Source organism: Peromyscus californicus, unplaced genomic scaffold (assembly GCF_007827085.1).
Source record: "Peromyscus californicus insignis strain IS unplaced genomic scaffold, ASM782708v3 Scaffold_23__1_contigs__length_62951481, whole genome shotgun sequence".
NCBI lineage: Eukaryota > Metazoa > Chordata > Mammalia > Rodentia > Cricetidae > Peromyscus > Peromyscus californicus.
The window spans coordinates 11,119,192-11,140,850 of NW_026294534.1; the positions used below are offsets into that span (position 1 = coordinate 11,119,192).

At 43.1% G+C, this 21,659-nt stretch overlaps 1 protein-coding gene across 2 annotated transcripts in view; it reads right to left on the minus strand.

Annotated features, from left to right (window-relative positions):
• The window catches only part of Csmd1 (CUB and Sushi multiple domains 1), a 1,596,844-nt gene that overhangs the window by 348,589 nt on the left and 1,226,596 nt on the right, over positions 1-21,659 (minus strand). For both annotated transcript variants that reach the window (XM_052751771.1, XM_052751770.1), the window contains exon 12: positions 15,136-15,248. In XM_052751771.1, coding sequence (XP_052607731.1) covers positions 15,136-15,248 — 113 coding nt within the window. The remainder of the gene's footprint in view (positions 1-15,135; positions 15,249-21,659) is intronic.

Below are 21,659 nucleotides of genomic sequence, written 5' to 3' on the forward strand. Positions count from 1 at the left end.
ATGGTAGACAGAGAAAAATATAAAATGGTAGAGGAGGGGGATTCTAGAATGAGCTTTAAAATTTATTAAATAAGAAAAATAGTGAAGAGTTTAAAACACAGTATTATTTGTGTAAATTGGGGATTGAGGTGATAAGAGCATATGTAGATATATAGATAGACTTTTTCTCAACAAATAGAATTAACCATAAAAAATTTAAATGCTTATCTATATGGGGAAGGAGAAATAAGAAGATTGACATTTTAAAAGTAATTTTTGTTTATGCAGCTTTGGCTGGAGAACAATGGGAATTAGCAAATATTTGATTTTACTACAAAAATGTGTTTTCTGAGCATTCATGAGCATTAAGAAATAAAATCAAGCAAGAAACTCTAATTGTGAATCCAGAGCCTAACTGTTTCTAAGATCCTAAAATACAGTAATTCAGCTCTGAGACATCAAGTAAGTAAAACACACCCCAAAGCAAACCAGGTTGTCTGTAGTAGGGTGCATACACTGAGGCTGGCTTTGCTGCTAGGTGAACTCTTCTGTGCTTTGAGACAGATATACCAGGAACGTCCCTCTGCCACCACTACTCCTCCTGTCTTTGTAGGGAGGGACTTGATACTTTGAGCTATGAGGAAACAGCCAGCATGGGAACACTGGGGTCTCTATCTCTAGTGTGACTTTCCACTCAGAAACAGGGGGCCTTGGCCACAGGACTGACTGCAGGTACTACAGAGATTATCAGGACCCCAGGCAGGCAGATCTTTCAGGGTTTAGCTTAAAAAAGATTCCCAAAGGCAGAGGCTCCAGCAGACTATGGGCTGCATAGACCAGACATCACCAGATGTGTCTAATCATATGAGTTCTACACTATACAAATACAAGCTAATCACTTTGGGGCAGATGTCCTCAGTGGGGATGCAGAGGGACACAGCTGTGAGTGAAGACACACTGGATTCCACTGAGTAGAGACCACAGATGCAGATAAACATGGTAAGATGCACAGCCCAGGCCTCCTGTGTTGTTATTCAAGAAAAAGTAGCCAGTTCCAGCATCAGTAGCTCTCAGGTTGAAGATGCTACAAGCACCTAATCTGGAATTATGGTAAACACAAAAAGGTCTACCTGGTCAGACCTGTAAACTTCATCACTATACAGCTACATGGCACACTCATGTCAGGAGGTCCTAAGGAAGGGTATGGGAATGATGGAGTTGGAATGCTTTTCATCTGTAGCCCCCACCTGCAGCCCCTACCTCCAACCCCACCTGCAGCCCTTACATGCAGCCTCCACCTCCGGTCCCCCCCCCCCCCCGCCCTGCAACTTCTACCTGTGACCATCAAGTACCATGCCCCTGACAGAGGGGCACACTTGTAGATATGAAGCTCTTTTACCAAAAAAAGAGCCACAAACAAGCCTCTGAACCCCAATCACAGTTTAAACATCTGCCCTCAAACTCTATACACCTGTAATCAACAGAATGAAAACTCTTTAGGACAATCCTCCCTTCTCAAGAATATGGAGAAATAAAAAAAGTACTATAAGAGGTTTGCAAGTTACATCGAACAATCACAGTCACCAAGCAGGGGAGCAATAGTAATAATTTAGTGCATACAGACATTGGAATGATAGAGAAAAAAGACTCATATAGTCTGGGTCATGTGTTCTGGGTCGCAAGGATAGATTAGGAAGGGGTCGTTGTCCTGTGGGACACAATGTAAGGATAGCATTATGGGATGAGTGTATCTCTGATCCCAGAGCCTGCCCAATATCAATTTATTTCATATCCCAGAGCCTGATGTATGCATCAACTTATCTCAGTCTTATGGAGTTCCCACGAGGCAAGTGACGGGATTCCTCTACCAGAGGTGGAAATCAGGGAGGTACTGAGCTTCACACTGCCCAACCCCAGGTCCTACCCCTAGCTTAATGCTCCCAGCTCCTGTACCAAGAAGGGTTATGTCCCATCAGATACCCAAGAAGGAGGATGGTGAATTGTGCATTTCAGACCAAGAACTATAGAGCCAGGTGAGGGGCAGGGATGTACCACACAGGAATCATCTTCAGTAACCCAAGTGGGCAGGCATGGAAGCTGGTGGGGACAGGCAAAACCAGGCCATGTGGTTTGTAGCGGCTCCACAGGATTAGGGGCAGAAACAGGGGAAGAGTTAGAGGATAGGACTTTGAGAAGCAACAGGAAGGATTGCACTCAAATGTGACCAAGGGATTATATCCTGGAAAGGAATGGCATAATTCAAGTTGATTGCAACAGGGGAAGGAAGCGGGTGAAGTGAGGTCCATCATCCTGACGCTGAAGGAGATTGTGCAGCAGGAATGACTGCTGTTCTGAGTATACCGCTGGGAACAGGAGCGGAATGAAAAGTCAAACCCGCTGTCCCAGACCTGGGCGAATAATTATATTTTTGACAAGAAACTGAATAGTTTGGAAAGATAACAGTAAAGTTGAAATAGACTAAAAACTAATTTGAAAAGTTTGTTGTCATGAAATTGCCTGCAAGAAAGGGCACGTAGCCAGAGCCGCGGGGGCAAAAAATGAAAGAAGGCTGCCACGTTCTTTCTAATGCATTCTTAGTCCCAGCAGAGGCAGAGAGCGCCAGCAACTAAAAAAACTGTTCCAGGTCATAGGGTGTGAGCTATTATACAATTAGTTTTATTTTCCTTTCTAGATGACTCTCCATCAGGCAAAACATGTATTTATGCAGACAGTTTGCGGAAACACACAAACACAATTACAGCTTCCAGTTGAGGGCCCTTCATAGGCTTCAGTGAGCTGCTGTATCTATTTATGTAATTTATCCTGACACACACCCTGTTATTAGAATCCCACCTCACCCATAATGAGACAGATCATCAGAGAATTAGGGAGTATCTCACAGGCATGTGGAAAGCTAAGAGCAAAGCAGGAGTTGAAACTGGGGCCATTGTAGAATGTCGCACCATAGGAAGCATGACTGGTGCCCTTGCCACCTTCACTAGGGTGCGCTAGGCAAAGTGCACTTCCCACACTGGCCAAAGGTAGACAGACTGTGTGCACAAAGCAGGCAGAGAAGTGGAAACAAGCCCACTACAATCCTAAGTCATTTTCATTTTCATGAGAGGAGGCAACTTAGACCTTCAAACTCTGACACCGGGTAGTTAGAACTTGCTGGAAAGAGGAATATGTGCTGATCCTGCCCGGGTTATTATTATTAAATTCTAGCAGGCTGCCTTCATAAACAGTCTTCTAACTTCAAGAACATGGAGAAATTAGAGCATTAATTGACTGGAGGAAGAAAGGGCCGAGTTAGCACGCCGTGTGCTTGCACATAATGACTCTTTAGCAAAGAAGCTGGGCTGCGAAGCATCAAAGAACCTGCGAGATGCACACTCATCTGCAGAAAGGTGGAGTGCTCTTAATACAATTCAAGTCATGTGTAGCCTGGGCTATTATGATCCCACATCTCATTTCTGAAGGGATTAAGCAGACATCAAAGAACCATGAGTACCATGAAGGGGAAGAAAAGCATCTCCCAAAGCCACCACCCCAGGCCAGTTTCAGCCACCCCACTCTGCTCTTACCTCATGGTCATGCTGTCCAGTGACCATCCTCATGTCCACCAACATGGTCACCCACCTGTGTGTCCCACTGAGTCACCCATTCTCACAATTACACTGTGCAGTGACCAATATACGCCAGCCTCTCCCATGTCCTCCAACATGGTCGCCTACCCATGTGTGTCTCACATAGTCTTGTGGTCTCATATCCACTTCAGGACCATTTTGTTCCATCCAGACAAAGTGAGGAAATAGCAGGAGACTTTTCCTCCTGACACAAATTTAATGCAGTAAAGGTTTTAATGAAATAAATATTAATTTTATTGATACGGTGAACAGCTGAAGCAGAGAAATAGGATGTGCAACAACAATAAAGAAATAAGAGATGCCTAGATTTTGCCCTCAGGGAACCTGTTTGAAGATATTTTCAGAGGAAGTGGACACAAGGTGCTGAGTGAGAATCATGCCGTAAAGGGACTATGACGCCAGTCAGTGCCTCATTTGCAGCACCGCTTCCATGGAAACCACAGGTCAAGGTTCAGAGAAGACAGGCGCTCAGAGTGTACACTGGGCCCTGGCCTTTAGAGAATGGTTTCTACCCTATCATGGTGTTCTGCTTAGAGTCCTTGTGTTTCTGGCATGGCACTGTCCACTACAGCTGCCTCAGGAGTGGATGGGCATTCAAAATGCACTGCCAGGTTCCTCCTGCCTGGAGTGCCGTAATGGTGAAGAGACAGAGGGGCTCAGCTGTTCCTCACCCATCCTGGACATGGGTGTCTCCAGAGGTGTCCTTGCTCTCTTTCTGCAGAGGCTGAAAGAACATTTTAAAGCCAGTTCCTCTGGAAGCTGTTTTATGTTCCATATTAGGGAACTCACTGAGGATGAAACCAGAAAGAAAGGAAGGAAGAAGAGCCAAGGGAAGAAAGAATCCCAGTGGATGCCAGTGGAGCCTCAGATGGCTGGTGAGAGGGGAGCTATTTGTAACTGACCTTAATAACCCAGGCAGAATTTAAAAGTCCTGTGGAAGGGCTGCGCAGATGTCTCAGCAAGTAAGCACCTGCTGTGAAAATGTCAAGAGTAGAATTTGAATCCGCAGAACCAACATAAATGGGTGGACATGGTAGATCATCTATAAATTCAGCTTCAGGAGCCAGAAACAGGGGATCCCCGAAGCACGTTGGTTAGTGAGACAAACTGTATCAGTGAGCTCCGCATTTGACTGATTGACCCTGACTCAATGAGTAAGTTGGAATAGGTCTCCTCCACAAGCACATGTGTATACATGTGCACACACACCCCAACACATTGGAGTGTACACACACACACACATGAAAAAAGGAAAAGGGTTTGGGAGTAAAAGTGTTAAGAATGAAGCTGCTAGTCTGGAGAGGGAGAATACAGAGAAGCAAAGAGAGCAGAGTGTCTGTGGATGGGCTGACCCTCAAAAGTCTAAGAGGATGGAACTCAAGACTGTCTTTGGACCACTGGGGTCCCCATGACTTTTTCCAGGCAGGTGGAAGAGAGGGAGAGGGGAGGGAACCCCCCACAAACGACAGGAAGATGTTTAACACAAGTATTTAAAGATGCTTTTTGGGAGGACAGAGAAGAAAGTGTAAGCCTGTGAAACACAAGTTGCTTCCTGCAAGGGGAGGAGGACTGCTGTGGGATTTACTAATGAAGGCATTAACAGAAGTCAATGGCTGGCAGGGGCTGCTAAATGCTTCTATTTCTAAAATGTGACTGTGGTGCAATCAAGAAGGGGGTCAGGCAGGAATGTCTGTGTATCTGAAACCTAGCAGGTGTCATCCACAACCTTCCGAGTCCTCAACAATGGTAGCTGTCCCAGGACAAATGCTGGCCAGGTGCCTACTCCAGCAAGGGGGACTTAGCATAGAGACAGTCTCTACACAATGTTCCTTATATCATATTTCCAAAACGCATTGCTTGCATCCCTTTCTCAAATCTTCACTAGTTTTTAAAGCACTAAATTGAATTCTATGTTAAAGGAGGAGCAAGTGCACATTGATCAGTCCCCTCCCCTATGACAGAGCAAGAGACAAGGTGAGGACCAAGTACAGCAGTCAAAAGCCTGTCGGCCACAGGGTGTAGTGCTCACTGCCTGCACAGAGCAGGAGGGCATGGCAGAGTCTGTGCTTCATTCTCCCTCCCTCCCAGCACCGAGCTCTGCACAGCAGAAGCAGCAGAAGGCAACATTTAAAGAACCTGCAATGCATTAACTCCAGATCATGTCTCCAAATAAGAGTGTGGGGGTCCTGATCTTCAAACTAGTGGTGTTAAGATGGTAAAAATCAGAAGAATTTTAAAAGTTAAAATTGCATGGACTGATCCTGAAAAAGAGGTGAGACGTAATTTCCTTGCTTTTAAAACACTTGAACCCAAACCAGAAAATTTGCTGCATGCTGCTGCAGGCTCCCCACACCTATATTAGACTATTCAACAAGCCCTTGGTTGACTTGACTGAGTTCATATACAACCCGAGCTTCCAGGATGCCCAAGATCTGGGAAGTGGATGTTTTCTGATTCTAGCTCTTTATAACCAGGGCTTCTTGATTCCCAGGTGAGCCTCCTCTACTTTGACATTCTGTTGCTGTGATAAGATCACGAGGAATAAAGGATTTATTCCAGCATATGTGGTGTCCATCCAGGTCATAATCTGTCAATGAGAGGAGTCAGAGCAGGAACTGAAGCAGAAACCACAGAAGGATGCTGTTTACAGGTTGCTTCCCATGGTTTACTTAGTGACGTTCTTATAAAGCCCAGGACCACCTGCCTAGGTATGGCATCATCTACAGTGAGCTGGATCCTCCCACATCAATCAGCAATCAAGAAAATGCCCCACAGACAAGTCCTCAGGCCAGTCAGTCCAGGGAACTCCTCAATGGAGCTTCTCTCTTCCCAGGTGACTCTGGGTTGTATGAAGTTGACAAAAAAACAAAAAACAAAATAAAAAAAAAAACTTCCACGGCCTGAAATCGGAAACCAAAATTATTTTAAATATTTGGATATTTTAGAATAAATTTTAGAATAAAAATTTTGTTTTGGAACTTACATAACCCTGAAACCAAGCTTTCTAACAGGAATGGGGATGGCACTTAGCAAAGGGACACTAGCCCTCTGCCATCTATGTCTTCCTTGAGGTCTAAGCTTCCGAGCTTTGAAATTTATGAAATGCAGATGTGATTCTGGCTGCCTGCCTGGCCATCCCATGAATATGCTCTGCCTGTCCATCCCATGCACATACTCTGCATCATGGCTATAATTTATCTGAAGCAAAGTCATACTTTATACCCTCACCCCAGCCTCTCCCAACTCCACCCCTGGCCACTTCAGTCATGACCTAATGTAGCCCAGCTGAAGATCTTCCTGCCCAAGTGCTGGTCACTGCAAGGCACCCACTTGCTGATGCAGTTTAGGAAATGCTCAGCATTTGTGGATCCCTGGGGGACTTTGCCAGGAGTTCCTGATGCTGGGCTCTAAGCAGAGTTTCACGATTTGTGCTTTTGCAGTTCTCTTAGCTTTACTGAAAACACCATTTTGTTCTCTCTCTCTCTTCCCATTTTGCATTGGGGCATGCCCAGTCCAGCATTCCCATTTCTACAGATGGTGCAGTCCCACCTCCTTCTGCATCTTCCAATCATCTTTGCTGGAAAACAGGAAGTATTGATTTCTATCTTTTTCGGAGCTGGGGGTAAAGGCTGTCGGATGGTGAGATCTACAGCCATATCCCCCTTCCACCTCTCACCATAGAGGAGCTGACAACAGTCATAGACGCTGAGACGTTCCCCTCCCCAGGGAGGCCTCATCTCTCACACTCTTCCATGATGCCTTCTGCCCGTAGCTAAAGACTGGGGCAGCCCCTTCCCACCGTGGATTTTCTCCCTTGTAGTATCACTCCACATCAGGCTACTTTCTGTTTGATTCTATTTCCCTGTGGAACAGCTTGAGAGGTGGAGCTCACCTGGCCAACAGGTCAAAGAAATGGGTCACAATAAAAGCACCTGAGCTGAGTCACCAGAGAACCTACATGACCCAGCTCATTATTTCAGCTGAGAGATGGAACCGCTGTGGGAAGCTTCGGCTGGAGTCCATGCACATAGTGCTTCGTTGGCAGGATGTCTGTACCTGCACCGTTACTGCTGTTACGACATGTGATCCATTAGGGTGAGAACACAAGTAACATCCTAACCAATTTATCGTTTTGAGATAACAAAAGAATTTCACATTCTAAGGAGAACAGGAACCTGAAATAAAATTAATATATGTTCATGTAAAAAAAATGATAAAGGACAATGAGGCGAAAGATCTTTTAAGGAAAAAAACAAAAGTGTTCTCCCAAGTGTCAGGCCAGCATGTTTGTGTGCAGAATAATTATCCAGCATTTGCTTGATCCCTACAGCAACAAAAGCCCACTGCCTACTTGGTTCACTGAACAGGCTAGTCGGTGGCAGTCTCTGTCAGCTCCACTCAATAGCTGCTGCTGAAGTTCCAGTACACAATTATCTCCATCCTTGCTCCTCATGTATGACTTGGCCTCATTTCTGCTATGTCCCTGCTGAGGTCCATGCACCACCACCACTGTGCTATTAATGACACTGTAAGATATGAGCAGTCCTGGGATTTCTGAGTCTTTCAGCATTTAGGATTCTTGCTGGCATTTAGCGCCTTTAATAAATATTTTTTTCTCTCTCTAGTTTCCTCCTGTCCCTTCCTCTCTCCTTTCTTTTCTTTCCTTCCTTCCTTCCTTCCTTCCTTCCTTCCTTCCTTCCTTCCTTCCTTCCTGTGCACATGTCTGTGTATTCCTAGAGGTTGGGGGACAACTTGCAAGGGCTGGTTCTCTCTTTTCACTCTGTGGGTCATCAGGCTTAGCATTCTTCCAGCTGAGCCATCTCTCCAGCCCCAGCACATGTTTAAGAACAGCTCCTTCTGCTAAACTCCCCCAACATATTTTTCTCTATAGTCTCCAGGGAAGCATCTGTTTCTAGGAAGGAGCCACCTGTGATAGGTTTAAATAAAGCTTCTACAGGTTTTCAAAAGCCTACCTTGGGCCCTGCTGCTTTGCAATGAGGCACTGCGAATCTTCACAATTTAAACAAGAGGTGATACACCTTCACTCCCCAGTCGTCATCCTAGGTTCGGGAATCTGTCATTCTGGCAGGGCACATGCCTGGGTTTAGGAAACATGTGAGCTTCATGCTAACAGCCCAGGAAAGAGCGATTTTCTATATGACCTGCAAGCCTCCCTCTGTTCAGTGGCTACTCCCTCCCTCTAATCCCACCTGCTCCCATAGAAGATGAGGCATGCAGCCTGTAACACCAAGTACAGCAAAGCCCCGCAGCACAGGCAGAGGATCTGAGGCCACACGGCACCTTCTGTCCTATGTGACTCTCCTCTGTCAAGTGGGTGTAGGCATTGTTCTTATCGAGAGGAGGTGATTTCCTTGTCACTTTCTCTGGGTCACACTGGGCCTGGCCTTGCACCCACCACCTAAGCAGAGTTCCCTGGTTCCTGGGGCCTCAGCAATGGTCATTCTGCTTGGTTGCAGCAATGGTTGACGGAAGCAGGGGTGTTGGATATGGAACTTCCCTGGAATGATCCTTATTGGGAACTGGAAAGAGGTTTTTCTTTTATCTCACAGCAGTCCTTCCTGGGGAGTGTTTCCTCTAATTCACCCCATACTAAAACACAACTAGCCATAAAAAATAACATGTGACATGATTTGTGAAAATGCAGCTAGCTAAATCCTCTCTGTGTGGTGGACTGTAACTAAATGTTAGTTTAGTGACAAAGAGGAGGTCAAGAGATGACTCCCAGTATTTTACTCAAAGCAGTGAAAAAGCAGGGGGTGGGGCAGTTAACCTGTAAGCCCATGGCTATGTACGACATACAGCCACTGAGGCTGCCACCACAGTGGTCCCCCAGGAGCTTAAGTGAAAGGTAGGTCCTGTCTTTCTTCTGTTCTGCTGGCCAACAATATCTGCTGTAACACAATCCATGTTTTCTTTTAAATGGATGCCACCCACTGTAATAATTCAACAAGAATTCTGGTATTATGAAACTTTAAAATGATTTAGATATAGCAAAATTACCTTAAGGATTGCACCTGACTTTTGAAATTTTCCTTAGAGCCTGTTACTTCCTTAAGGGGAAATATCAGCATTCTCCACATAGATAGATAGTGAGGCATGTGATAGATTAGATAGATACTGATGGATAGACATACATATATATATATATGTGTGTGTGTGTGTGTGTGTGTGTGTGTGTGTGTGTGTGTGTGTGTAGAGAAAGAGATGATAGTATATATAGATATATAGAGAGATGATAGTAGATAGTATGTAGATGGATGGATGCAGATGGACAGACTGACAATGGACAGACTGATAGATATACAGACAGGTCCTAGCTAGCTGATGGATAGACGGGTAGATGATGATGTGGAAGATGGTGCCCATCCATGCCGATCCTGTGATACCTGCATGATGACAGAAGTCTAGGCAGACAACCTGTTTACAAGATTCCCTGCTTGTGTTGTCGCTGAGTCTGAGTGCCTTCAGCTCTAGACTACTCCATGCCTCTGCTCTCAATCCTTGCCTGGTTCCCTCTGAAGCACTGGTGTTCCAGGATGTTGCCAGGCCCTCCAAAGCTCCTCAGTCCACTTTGTTAGAGGCAATCTTCCACTGAGACTCAGTTACTTAAACACACTCTGGGGATGGTGAGGACATAAAAGAGAGGGGAGGTTGTTGCAGAGACAAGAAGGAATGCATGTGGAAGAAACTCATATATTCCAAACCTCTGAGGGTCCAAAGTTCAGGTCCCTGTTCGGGAGCCAGATATAGCGGACTATGGTGGGTGGTCCAGCCCCCTTGATAACCCTCTCCCAGGATCCAGGAAGAATCTACGACCAGCTGAATATCTAATCTTTGATGATAATAAATGAAACTCTTTAGTCCATACACTTTATTCTTCTGAGTCAGTTCTCTCTTTACACAGCTCCTTTTCTGCTCTCATGCTTAGCTTTTCTCTGTCCCTTCTTGTCCTGTCCTCTCATAGCCCTAACTAAGCTCTTCTGCTATCGATCTCATCTTCATCCTCAGTTCCTTCATTCATGCTTGTTCCTTCCTTTCCTATTCTCCTGACCTAACCTAATCCCTACCACCTACAAAAACTCTGCCTTGTTCGTTCTTTCTTCTCCAGCTACACGACTCTGCTTGACAATAGGAATTCTGCCTCAACCATCCTTCACTTGGTATGCAAAAAAATCCTTGTTCTGAGTCAATTTCTCTCGGATGTCATTTGGCCTGTCAGAGAAGGAAGTGGCAAAGCTATGCACCTAGGAGACAGGTGCTTGGCCTAGGAGCCAGGTTGTGTCTCTGAAAGGATGTTTTACACTAATTCAGGGGCCTCAGGTACCTAGTGGTTGGTCTGGCTAGGTCGCTTGTCCTTGGATGCTTTGGAGCTGGCAAGGGAATTGTGGGGATGCTTTGGTGACAGCTGTGTCTGAAGTCACTGCAACTGTGTTAGGGTGTCTCTGTGGCTCAATCAAGCCAATTTTCAGGTGGGATGCTGGGACATCTCATGACTACTAGAGTGTCCTGTTGTAGATTATTTTAAGATGTGTTACATTTGTTTATGCTGTGGAACATTTGTTTAATGATGCAAAGGTGTGTTGCATTCTTTTATGTTGCATTTGTTTAACTCGGTGAAGCTGTGTTACTGTGCCTGTCTAAAACACCTGATGGTCTAATAAAGAGCTGAACAGCCAATAAATAGCAAGGCAGGAAAAAGGATATGTGGAGCTTGTAGGCAGAGAGAATAAATAGAAGGAGAAATCTGTGAGGAGGAGAAAAAGAGCAAGAGAAAAAGGAGGGGAGAATGCAAGGGACCAGCCACCCAGCTATACAACCAGCAACAGAGTAAGAAAAAAACATGTACAGAAATAGATAAATGTAAAAGTCCAGAGACAAAAGATAGGTGGACTAATTTAAGGAAAACTGGCTAGAAATAAGCCAGATATTTATAAGTAATAATAAGCCTCCATGTGTGATTTGTTTGGGAGCAGGTATTAGGCCTCCAAAGAGTAAGTGTAAAACAAAAACAACAAAAACAAAAAACAAACAAACAAAAAACAACAAAAAGCAGTGTCCTGTATCTGCTGTATCTTCTATGTCAGGTATGAAGCTCCAGGAAGATTCTGAGAAGACTGTCAAGGAAATGCAGATGCCATCTGCCTCTGAGGACATTCCCTGCTCAATCAGAAAAGTAAAGATGTATGGGGGACACTCTCCCAATTCCATCTGATGGGGTCATATGTTTTCTAATAAAATGAAGAAAAGAAGGGGCAGGAAATATGCTCCCAATTAAAAATAGAAATGCAAATATCGTCTATAGCTGGGGTTTGTTTTGTTGGGTTCTTAAAGTCACTTGAGTTTTTAACAGCAAACCTGCCAAGCAGATGTTGTTGCTACGATCTCTCCATCTTGTTATTAAAAGGAGGGGTGTATGATACAGAGATAAAATGACTTCACTTAAGTCACACTGTTAAGGGGCAGAACTAGCGCCCAGTATGGCACAGCTTAGCGCCTGTGTCCTTGGCTCTGAGTCAGCTAACGCCATGCAGAATCAACATCTGGAAAATTGAATCGTACTCGAATACCAGTGGTATATGATTTCTGATAACTCATGAGCAGCTGAGCGACACAGTGAGTGACTTGTGTATTATCCTCAATTATCAGCTTAGCATAGCATCCTGGAACACTGTCTCTCGGGCCTGTGACACAGCTCAGTGGGTGGAGGTGGCTACTACCCAACATGATGACCTGAGTTTCATCCCTAGGACCTGCATGGTAGAATGAGGGTGATACCTATGAGCTGTCCTCTGACCTCCACACATGTCCTGTGGCACAAGAGTACACCCAAGTGCATACACATACCAAATAAATAAATAAGTGTAATAAATTTTTTAAAAAGAAATGCAAGTTTCTCTAAAAAGCCTACTTTTCCTATATTCTCTCAGTGTTCTAAATTTTCAAAGCTACATAATTTTTTAAACCTGTGAATGATTGATTTATCAGGCGATGATGCATTGTACTGAAGGGTCCACTCCTTGAACACTGTCTTTCTTGTTTCCATGATGTCTCAAGGTGTAGCTATTAACAGACTATTGACATTGTTAACAGAGTAAGAATTAAAGGTATTTACAACTAATATTGCCTGGTCATCAAGCTGAACACAGCGGGGGTACTCATGTTTCATTTGAGAATACTCAGACCCTAACAGTCAGAGATGTGCCCTCCACCTCAAGGTTCACCTCTGCTCAAAAGCTCAACCTTGTAATGCTGTCTTCAAACTGAAGGAGCAAGTCCTCTGCAGCCTCTCCTGGTGGGAAGCATTTGGTATTTCCCTGACGCTCTTAGACTCCACCCAAGGTTGTAGTAACTATAAGTCATATGGAAAATATTATACCTCAGCTGTGCATTCTTGAGAAAGTAAACACCTATGTAGAAGATCCATTCAAGGTCATATCTAGAAATTTAAAAGTCACGGTCAGTAAGTGGTCTGCAGTTATCGCGGCATCCCAGGATTGGACTATGAATGGGAGAAGAATCTCTCTACTTTTGTTGTAGTTTTTTAATGATAAAGAGTCATTAAGTCCCCACCCTATCCTATGCTTCCCACAAGGGAAATCTATTTCCTACCTTATAGTTAAGGATACCAAGTCAGGCCACTTCCCCCATAGGACATGTTCACATTCTGACTACCTCCTCTTACATGGAAAAAATGGAGTTTTCCAAGACATGTTCACTCATGTGCACTTGCAATGTGTATCCTCTGCACTTCCTGTCTGGGGTTGGTGGGTCCTTCTGCATTATCTATTTCTCTGACTTGATCTACACAACTTCTTGAAACATTTTTAAAACTAGCAACTATTTTTATGGCATATAGTTGAAATTAAGAGCAGACTTCAAGGCACACACGTCTATGGTGTCATACATCTTTTGTAGTCTTTAGTCAAATTTTAAAAGGTCTTATTAGTGAGGTAACCCAAACCCAGAAGGACAAACATGGTATGTACTCACTCATAAATGGATTCTAGATATAAAGCAAAGAACAATCAGACTGCAACCCACAAAACCATGGAGGCTATATATATAGCATGGGGGACCCTAGGATGACTGTGGCTTATAATAAGTTTTGGTTTTACTCAATTACTGAACAAGCCTCAATGAAACATTTCACTATTAAGATAAGAATTTATACTGTATCAAGCTGATAATAGAAAAATAAATAAATTAATTTAAAAAAATAAAATTAAAATTAAAAATTAAAAAAAAAAGAACTAGGTATTGGGGTGAACAGTGAATAATCAGAGAAACAGAACAAGCCACATCCAACCTCACCTTGTCAACTTCTCAGCTAATCTCGTTTCCTCAAACTGGAAGCCTCTGAATCTTCATCTGAATGGATCTCAGCTGAACTGCTACTAAAAGCTAAAAGCTTAAAAAGGCTCTAGTTCCTGATCCTCACACCTTATATACCTTCTGTTTTCTGCCATCACTTCCTGGGATTAAAGGTGTGTGTCACCATGCCTGGCTGTTTCTAGTGTGGCTTTGAACTCACAGAGATCCAGATGGTTCTCTGCCTCTGGAATGCTAGGATTAGAGGCGTGTGCTATCACTGCTTAATCTCTATGTTTAATATTGTGGCTGTTCTGTTCTCTGACCCCCAGATAAGTTTATTTGTGTGTACAATATATCAACCACATTTCCCTATTTTGTTTAAAATAAAAAACAGTTATAACAAATACAAGAAAAAGTATATACAATAAGTATATACAGTATAAACAGTCAAGAACTGCTTAAAAATGACTGGCCTTTTTCCCCTTGACCTCCAGGCATGCTTTATTTATTGACATACAAATAAAATATCACCACATTTCAGCACAAATAAAATATCACCACAATAGACAATAAGTGGAGAATCTCAAATAGGAGCAGGTCAATGAGATCTAACAGGTTCAGAGTCAAGTGGTCAGAGGCCACAGGGCCAGCCACCCCTCGGGCAGGAGAAAGTCACATGCTGTTAGGATTCAGGAGCCATCGGCAACACCATCAGTTCTTTATGACTACCAAAGTTCTAGCACCGTTCATCAACACAGAAAATAATAGACACTCATCACAAATACATGGGTTAGCTCACAAGTATCCTCAAAAATACAAATCATAGCAAGACAAATATATTGTTCATTTTACTTTCAATTTTGCAATATCAGATATAGTAAGGAAAAGTTTCAGAAATAATGATCAAAAGGATATTGCCAAGAGATCCACAAGTCTACCCATGTTTCACAACTAAGGTTTTTATTTCCTGTTGTTTTATATTTTGACATGATAATGCCATGCCATGAAGGTTTCAGAGATAGGCCATTTAGGCAGGGCTCTAAACCAGTTACAGAGCACTAATTTCATTCATGAGCAATGTTCCAACATGCTTGTTTCATTTATCTCTGTCATGTACAGAATGGTCTCTTCACTCTTAGAAGCCTTCCATTTAAACACTATGGTGATTCAGGCCTACCTTGGTACACGGCCTTAAACCCCGGTGAGCCAATGCTGTCATCTGACTGCAGGTGGAGCCACATCTGATTGCTCATGCTCACGATGAGGTCAGGAACACTGGAGCCTGTGAGCCTGCACAGGAGGGAAAGGATCAGACTTTTACCACTGGCTACAAATACACTGACTTTTCTTCAGAGCAGGGTCTTGCTACTGGAACAGTCAACACACACACACACACACACACACACACACACACACACACACACACACACACACCTCTGTAGCAGATTCTCTTTCAAAACTCTGTAACAACTTGCCACTCATATAAATATTTAAATATTATCATCACTGGCATTTTTGGGTAACTATCCAATCACTGTAAACATATATATATATATATATATATATATATATATATATATATATATATATATATTTTATTTTAAAAAATCAGCTAGAGGGGACTGGAGATATTGCTCAGTGGTTATTGATCTTACAGAAGGCCAAGGTTCAGTTCCAAGTACCCACATGGTAGCTCAAAACCATCTGAAACTCCAATTCCAGAGGACCTGGTAGTCTCTTCTGGCACACATGTGGTGCACACATATACACACAAGAAAAACAATCATATACATAAAATAAAATAAACAAACTTAAAAAAAGGCCATCCCATTATTGGAACTGACGTGCTCCCTAGGGACAATATTTACAGGGATAAATCTATACAAACCTGAAAAAGTAAAGAGCCAGCTGTGCTCCGTGGCAGGGAGATGAACCCTGTGGCTCACTAGTTTCTTGTAGGACACCATCAAAGGCAAACCTCTGCAAGGTGAGAAACCCTACCGACTCATTACTCCATCTAGTCTAGAATTATGTACCTTGCACACAAAATCTCTTTTAAGATGTATTAAAGGTAATCACACATTTTAATGATATTGAAAAGAACAGTGTATGTAGTTGAAATAGATGTTACAGAGCTTAATGAACATCCAGGTCAAACTACCAGGCAGTTTCCAAGAAGCATTCAGCGTGCATTCACAAACCAGTCACATCGCCTGCGCTGTCAGCCAGTGAAAAGAAACACCAAATCCATTGACTGAACTCACCAGGCCGACAGAATAGCATGTTGAAACAGGAAAAGTACAGGAAAGAAATCAATTCAACCAAAACAAATGTCCCTAATCAAATAGGAAGCTTTGCTTTCAGCAAAGTGGTTTCGGGAATGTGAACACATGATTTGCACCATCAATCATAGCATCCGTCTATCAACCCAACATTCTCCTCGCAGACGGCCTCGAAAACCTGCTTCTTCAAAGGAAGATGAACGGCAGTCATTACATGCCAAGTAGCTCAGGCTGCGTTACACCCAGGTTGGAAAAGGAGCGTGTTCCCGTGAGCGATGTATGCTTGCTACACACGTATGTCTGAAGATTTGTCTTTGCTGGGAGATTGTTCTTTTGTGTTTGCTTGTTTGATTGTAAGAGAGATTTGTTTGCTTTTCTGTGCATGCATTTTGTTGAAGTGTAATCAGCCAAATAGCACATGGATCACAAATGCCTAGCTCTGTGACTCCTTAGAAAGGGAGCCAGCCTGCAGGTCCCCCAGAGAGGCTGCCTCCTGGGCCCCTCTCTGTTCCCTCCTCTTCCCTCTTGCTTTGCCAAAACATCTACAGCTGTATCTGCCTTCCTAAGCCTCCTGTAAGTGAAATAAGACTTTGTAAAATACTTTGCTAAGCAGACCTGAGGGAAAAGTACTCATGAGCTTCATTATTTTAATTTCTGCTTAGAATTCATCTTTGGATATATACAGGGTGAAGGTGATTAATGCTAGTATTTTTACTTTTTTCCTAGTAAAATATCATATTAATAAAGCCGACAGAAGTAACACAAAGAGGCACGTGTATTTTTTCTCATCTCCTCCAATGCTAAGATTTTACAGATCTATAAAGTACTGTCTCAGCCTGGATGGATGACCTACCTGTCTTGGGAAGCACTGTCTCTCTGTCTCTGTGCCATCTCTGTCTCTCTCTGTCTGTCTCTGTGGTTGTGTGTGTGTGTGTGTGTGTGTGTGTGTGTGTGTGTGTGTGTGTGTAAAACTCTCTACAACATACATGTAGTCTTGGGAATCCAGGCTGTAGTCAATAACAGAGAAATTCTCCACAGCTCATCTTCAACAACTCATCACATCCCCCCTCACCACTCATCACTGGCAACTATGAGTCTTTCTCTAGCTCCAAATTCACTCATTATGCTATTATAAATGAGACCACAGTTTGTCTGTTTTAGAATTGACTTTGTCCACTTGACTTAATTCCCCAGATCAGTCATATGATCTGTATACCATCAGTTCCTCCCTTTCCATTGTTGAGTGAGACTCCACAGTGTAGATACATCATGGCCTGCTAAAATGCTCATCTGCTTGGTAGATGACCCATAAAGCTAGTATAATGGATATACAGGTTTTTCCACAGTATAACTCTTCATGTTACTGATATAAATTCCTAAGAATGCAATTTGTATGTTCTGATTTCTGTTTCTATAATTGCAATTTCTGTCTTCAAGATTCTAGACCGAGCATTCCATTTACATTGCCATCCGCAGTATCTGAGCATGAAGATTCTTGGTATCCCGGTGGAGATTTAGTGTGGCCAGTGTATATTTTAGTTCCTCTGCAAATTACATAATGATCTCTCAAGGGTTTTGCACTAACCTGTGGCTGATCACTAATGGTATGGCAAAGCCTTCTCTGCTTCCTATACACTCTGTTTAAGAAGACCTTCCATTCCTGTGCCCCTTTCTAATGCACTTGCTGATCTACCTTTGTCTCTCTATTGCAGGATTAGAAACATCCTCTGTCTCCCCAAAAACTTTCACTGAGCAAAGGATTATGTTTGCTCAAGAATCAGAAAATGCCCTTGAAGGGGAAAGTTTGCAGAATGAGAGGAAAACATCTCCCCTGCCCTGTTTGTCTTTGAAAAAATCTCATGTGCCTTCCATTTCTTATTATGCTTCATGAGGTCTTCTTGTACATCACCATATATTCAGCTCTGCAGCTGTTCTCAACCAGTCAAGGCTGCTGTATTTAGAGGAGTGAGGGCTCTAGCTGCTCCTTTTCCACTTGCTTAGTTCATTTTTATTTTCTTCCTGTTTTCATTCTGCAGGTGGTCATTCCCAAGACCATGTGAATATGCAACAGGAAGATCATATCTAATCTTAAAGGCATTGCTTTGTATAGGAGCAGAGAGAAGAAAGAAAAGACAGTGCTGCTGTATCCTAAAGTTAATGTAAACATCCCAAACTGAGCATCCAGGGTTCCTGCAGTGACCACAGGTATCAGAAATGGTACCCACATCCTCTGCAGTAAATGGTGGCTCTGCTTTTCTGGTCTTTGCTCATAGCAATTCTTTGATGGCATCAAGCCCTTTCACCTCTGATATCACTACATGCTCATAGGCCTTTCTATGACAATGCATGGGCTACTGTATCTCTCCCATGGGAAGTTTCAGCTTTATATGGATATCATATGATGTAAGATGTCTCATGGTTCCTTGATTCTTTCAACACAGTGACCGTTCATTGCCAATCTTTGCCTTCTTTGCTGTCTATCCAGGATTTGTTGCTGTTCTCAGTGAGAGTTAACAGTGATGTTTCAGAGGTAAACAGTGAAGCAACTACCCTAGCTTATACCCACCATGTTATGCTTTAAAATGAATGTCTGAGTTCTGAGCACACACAATCCTGGTCATTGTGCTCCCTATGGAATTGATGCCCCAACTTACTAGAGACAAGTGCTGTTGGGTGTCTTGTGTTTTACTAGACCAGACATCTGGTGTTGGTCCATTCTACTGGTCTCTGAAATCCCTCAGCTTCCTCACTCATTTGACAAATCCAGTATGTGCGTATGTCTATAGCCATGTTTGCATGTGTTTGGACATACATGCACACATGTATGAGTACATGTGGAAGTCTAAGATTGGATGTCAGGAATCATCCTTCTCCCTCATTCTTTGTGGCAGCGTTTCTCAATCAAACCCATCACTTAATGTGGCTAGTCTCACTCATCAAGTTACTCTAGGGATCCTCTGACTCTGTTGCTTTCCATGTCTAGCATGATAGGCAGGCCATGCACCCACCCAGCATGTCCGTGGGTTCTGAGTGTCTGAACTTCAGTGTTCTCATTCACACAGCAAGCCCTTTATTAGCTTATTGGTCTTAGCCCAGTAGTATCCCTTTACTCGGGCTGAGATCCATGTCTCTTTTTCAGTTTCTTCTAATTATTGCCTGTGGTATCTGCTTTCTCCTCATGTTCCTTCTTGATCTTTACTCCCTGCTCTGAGCTGGCACTTTCTTCCTCAGGAAAATGAGAGAAACAATGGCAATGATGAAGGCTGGAAGCTCGTGCCTCGAGTCTCCTGAGTTCCCACTGGTAGCAGGAAGCTTCCAGTTGAGGAAGGTGAGGCCAGGGAGGACTTCCTGACAATGGTGCCCCTCAGCCTCCCAGACACCATCCCCTTCCTTTGCTATGGCTTGTGTTGAACAGAGGCCATCCCTTAGCAACCCACTGGGGTCTCTCCTGGGTTAGCCCCTTCTCTGGTTACTTTCTTGCCAGGCATTTAATTTAAGTTGTTAAAAACATAATTATCATGTAGAAAATCCACACTCATTGCAAAGACACATACTTCCAAAGTAACTAACTACTTCAGGCACACCCTGAGGTGCATATTTGAATTTCTTTTATTTGCCCACTGCACTTGATTTTAATACAGTCTTACTCTGTGAATTCTCTCAAAACTGAATAGGCAAGCAGACTGGCAGCTCCTTGCACAGCTCACTCAATCAAATGTCAAATCCCTTTCCTGCAGTCAGGCCCATTGTAGAATTTATTTTAAGCTTCCAAATTATTTGATTGGCATGCATGCGAAAAGAGTTGCAATCACACTTTATCACAATTAATTCTTTTTGTATTAATTAGTTGAATGCTAATTAACTTTATAAACCAGTTGAAAAACTCAAAAAATATTTTATGTAATGTTTCCAAGTTTAGAGTGGTTAAAACTAGTTTAAAACAAAAGAAAACATTGTCTTTGAGTATCTCTTTGAGATTTATAAACTTAGTTTAGTTTGATAGCAGAGAGAGAGAGAGCTTTTTGACACAAGCAAGCCCACAGTCTCCTTGCAGCTGTTTGGGCGTTTGAGAAGGATTTATTTGTTTGTGCATTTATTTATTTTTACAATCATTTGAAACCAAAATTAAACCAGTTGTTAGCTTTATTAGAATAATTGAATGTGAATGAGAAGACACACTTTGGAAACATTTTCTTTTTAGCAGTCACAGTTTTGAACAAACCAATGATAATGGATCCTGTGTCTTCATTAAAGTTAAGAATAAAATCATCCTAATTAAACCTCACCTGAGAGCTAAAACAGGGGTCCACTATTGAAACTGCCAGAATCTCTGTGCTTCCCCGTAATTTCAACCCCGGGTCCTCTCTCACAATACTGGCTTACTGTTTTTTTTCTGCTGTGCTGGAGACAGAAGCCAGGGCCACTGGTATGCTAGCCAAGGGCTCTACACAGAGCCACAAACTGGCTCTAATATTTGTTTTTTCTAGTACTGAAAAGATAAGTATATAAATACATGTACACACTTATTCATCAGCCTCCAGTTTTCAGCACATTGCAGTCAAACATGTAATGCCCAGGTCCCTGGAGCAGAGGCTAGTCTCCTTTGTGATGGCATTTAACCTCCCTGGACAATGTGATTCCTTTTCCTCTGGTCTCTCATCCCATCTAAGACTGAAGTCCCAGCATCCACCTTGGTATTAAAACAGAGGAGAAGGAGAGAATGAGAGAGGATCAAACAGTTTCTGAGGATGTCTCCCCTCTGCTCCTGCTGAAGAATTCAGCATCTTACATTTGACAGGGAAGGGTGGGTGAAAGTCAGATTTGACTCTTTCACTCACAGCAACCCTCAGGAAAGCCTGCTGAGATGGTACACCAATAGCTCCTTAGCTGTTATTTGAGGTGCTAAGCAGCCACCCTCTTAACCAGCATACCACAAAGTGGCCCACTTCTCTGCTGGAGGATATTTATGTTTCTCCTAATTTTTGATAGTTATAGTCAGAGCAGCCAATATGTTCACACAGGAGTTTATTCCTCCAAGGTGAGGTTGCTCTCACAATCAATGCCTCTTTGCCTTTCCATGAACCTGCTCACTTCTTTTTGAAAATGGTTGAACCAGTTTTCACAAGATTTAAACTCTCAAAAGCAACTAAGAATGTAGTTCCATTTATGTGACAGTCTCAAAAGGACAATGCTATGGTAAGTTGAGTAGGGGCTGGGATAAACCCAGGTCTGTGACAGGACAGGGACAGACGCAGGGACACAGTCGTGTCTTGGTGGCAAGGGAACTGCTCCCTACCTTGACTCAGGTAAGGTGACATAGGTCTGCACCTATGTTAATATTACAGATTTAGGCACATGACATTTCTGTTCTACTCTATGCTAGTTTTAAATTGCTCAAAGTGAGCGTGTGGGGTGGGGG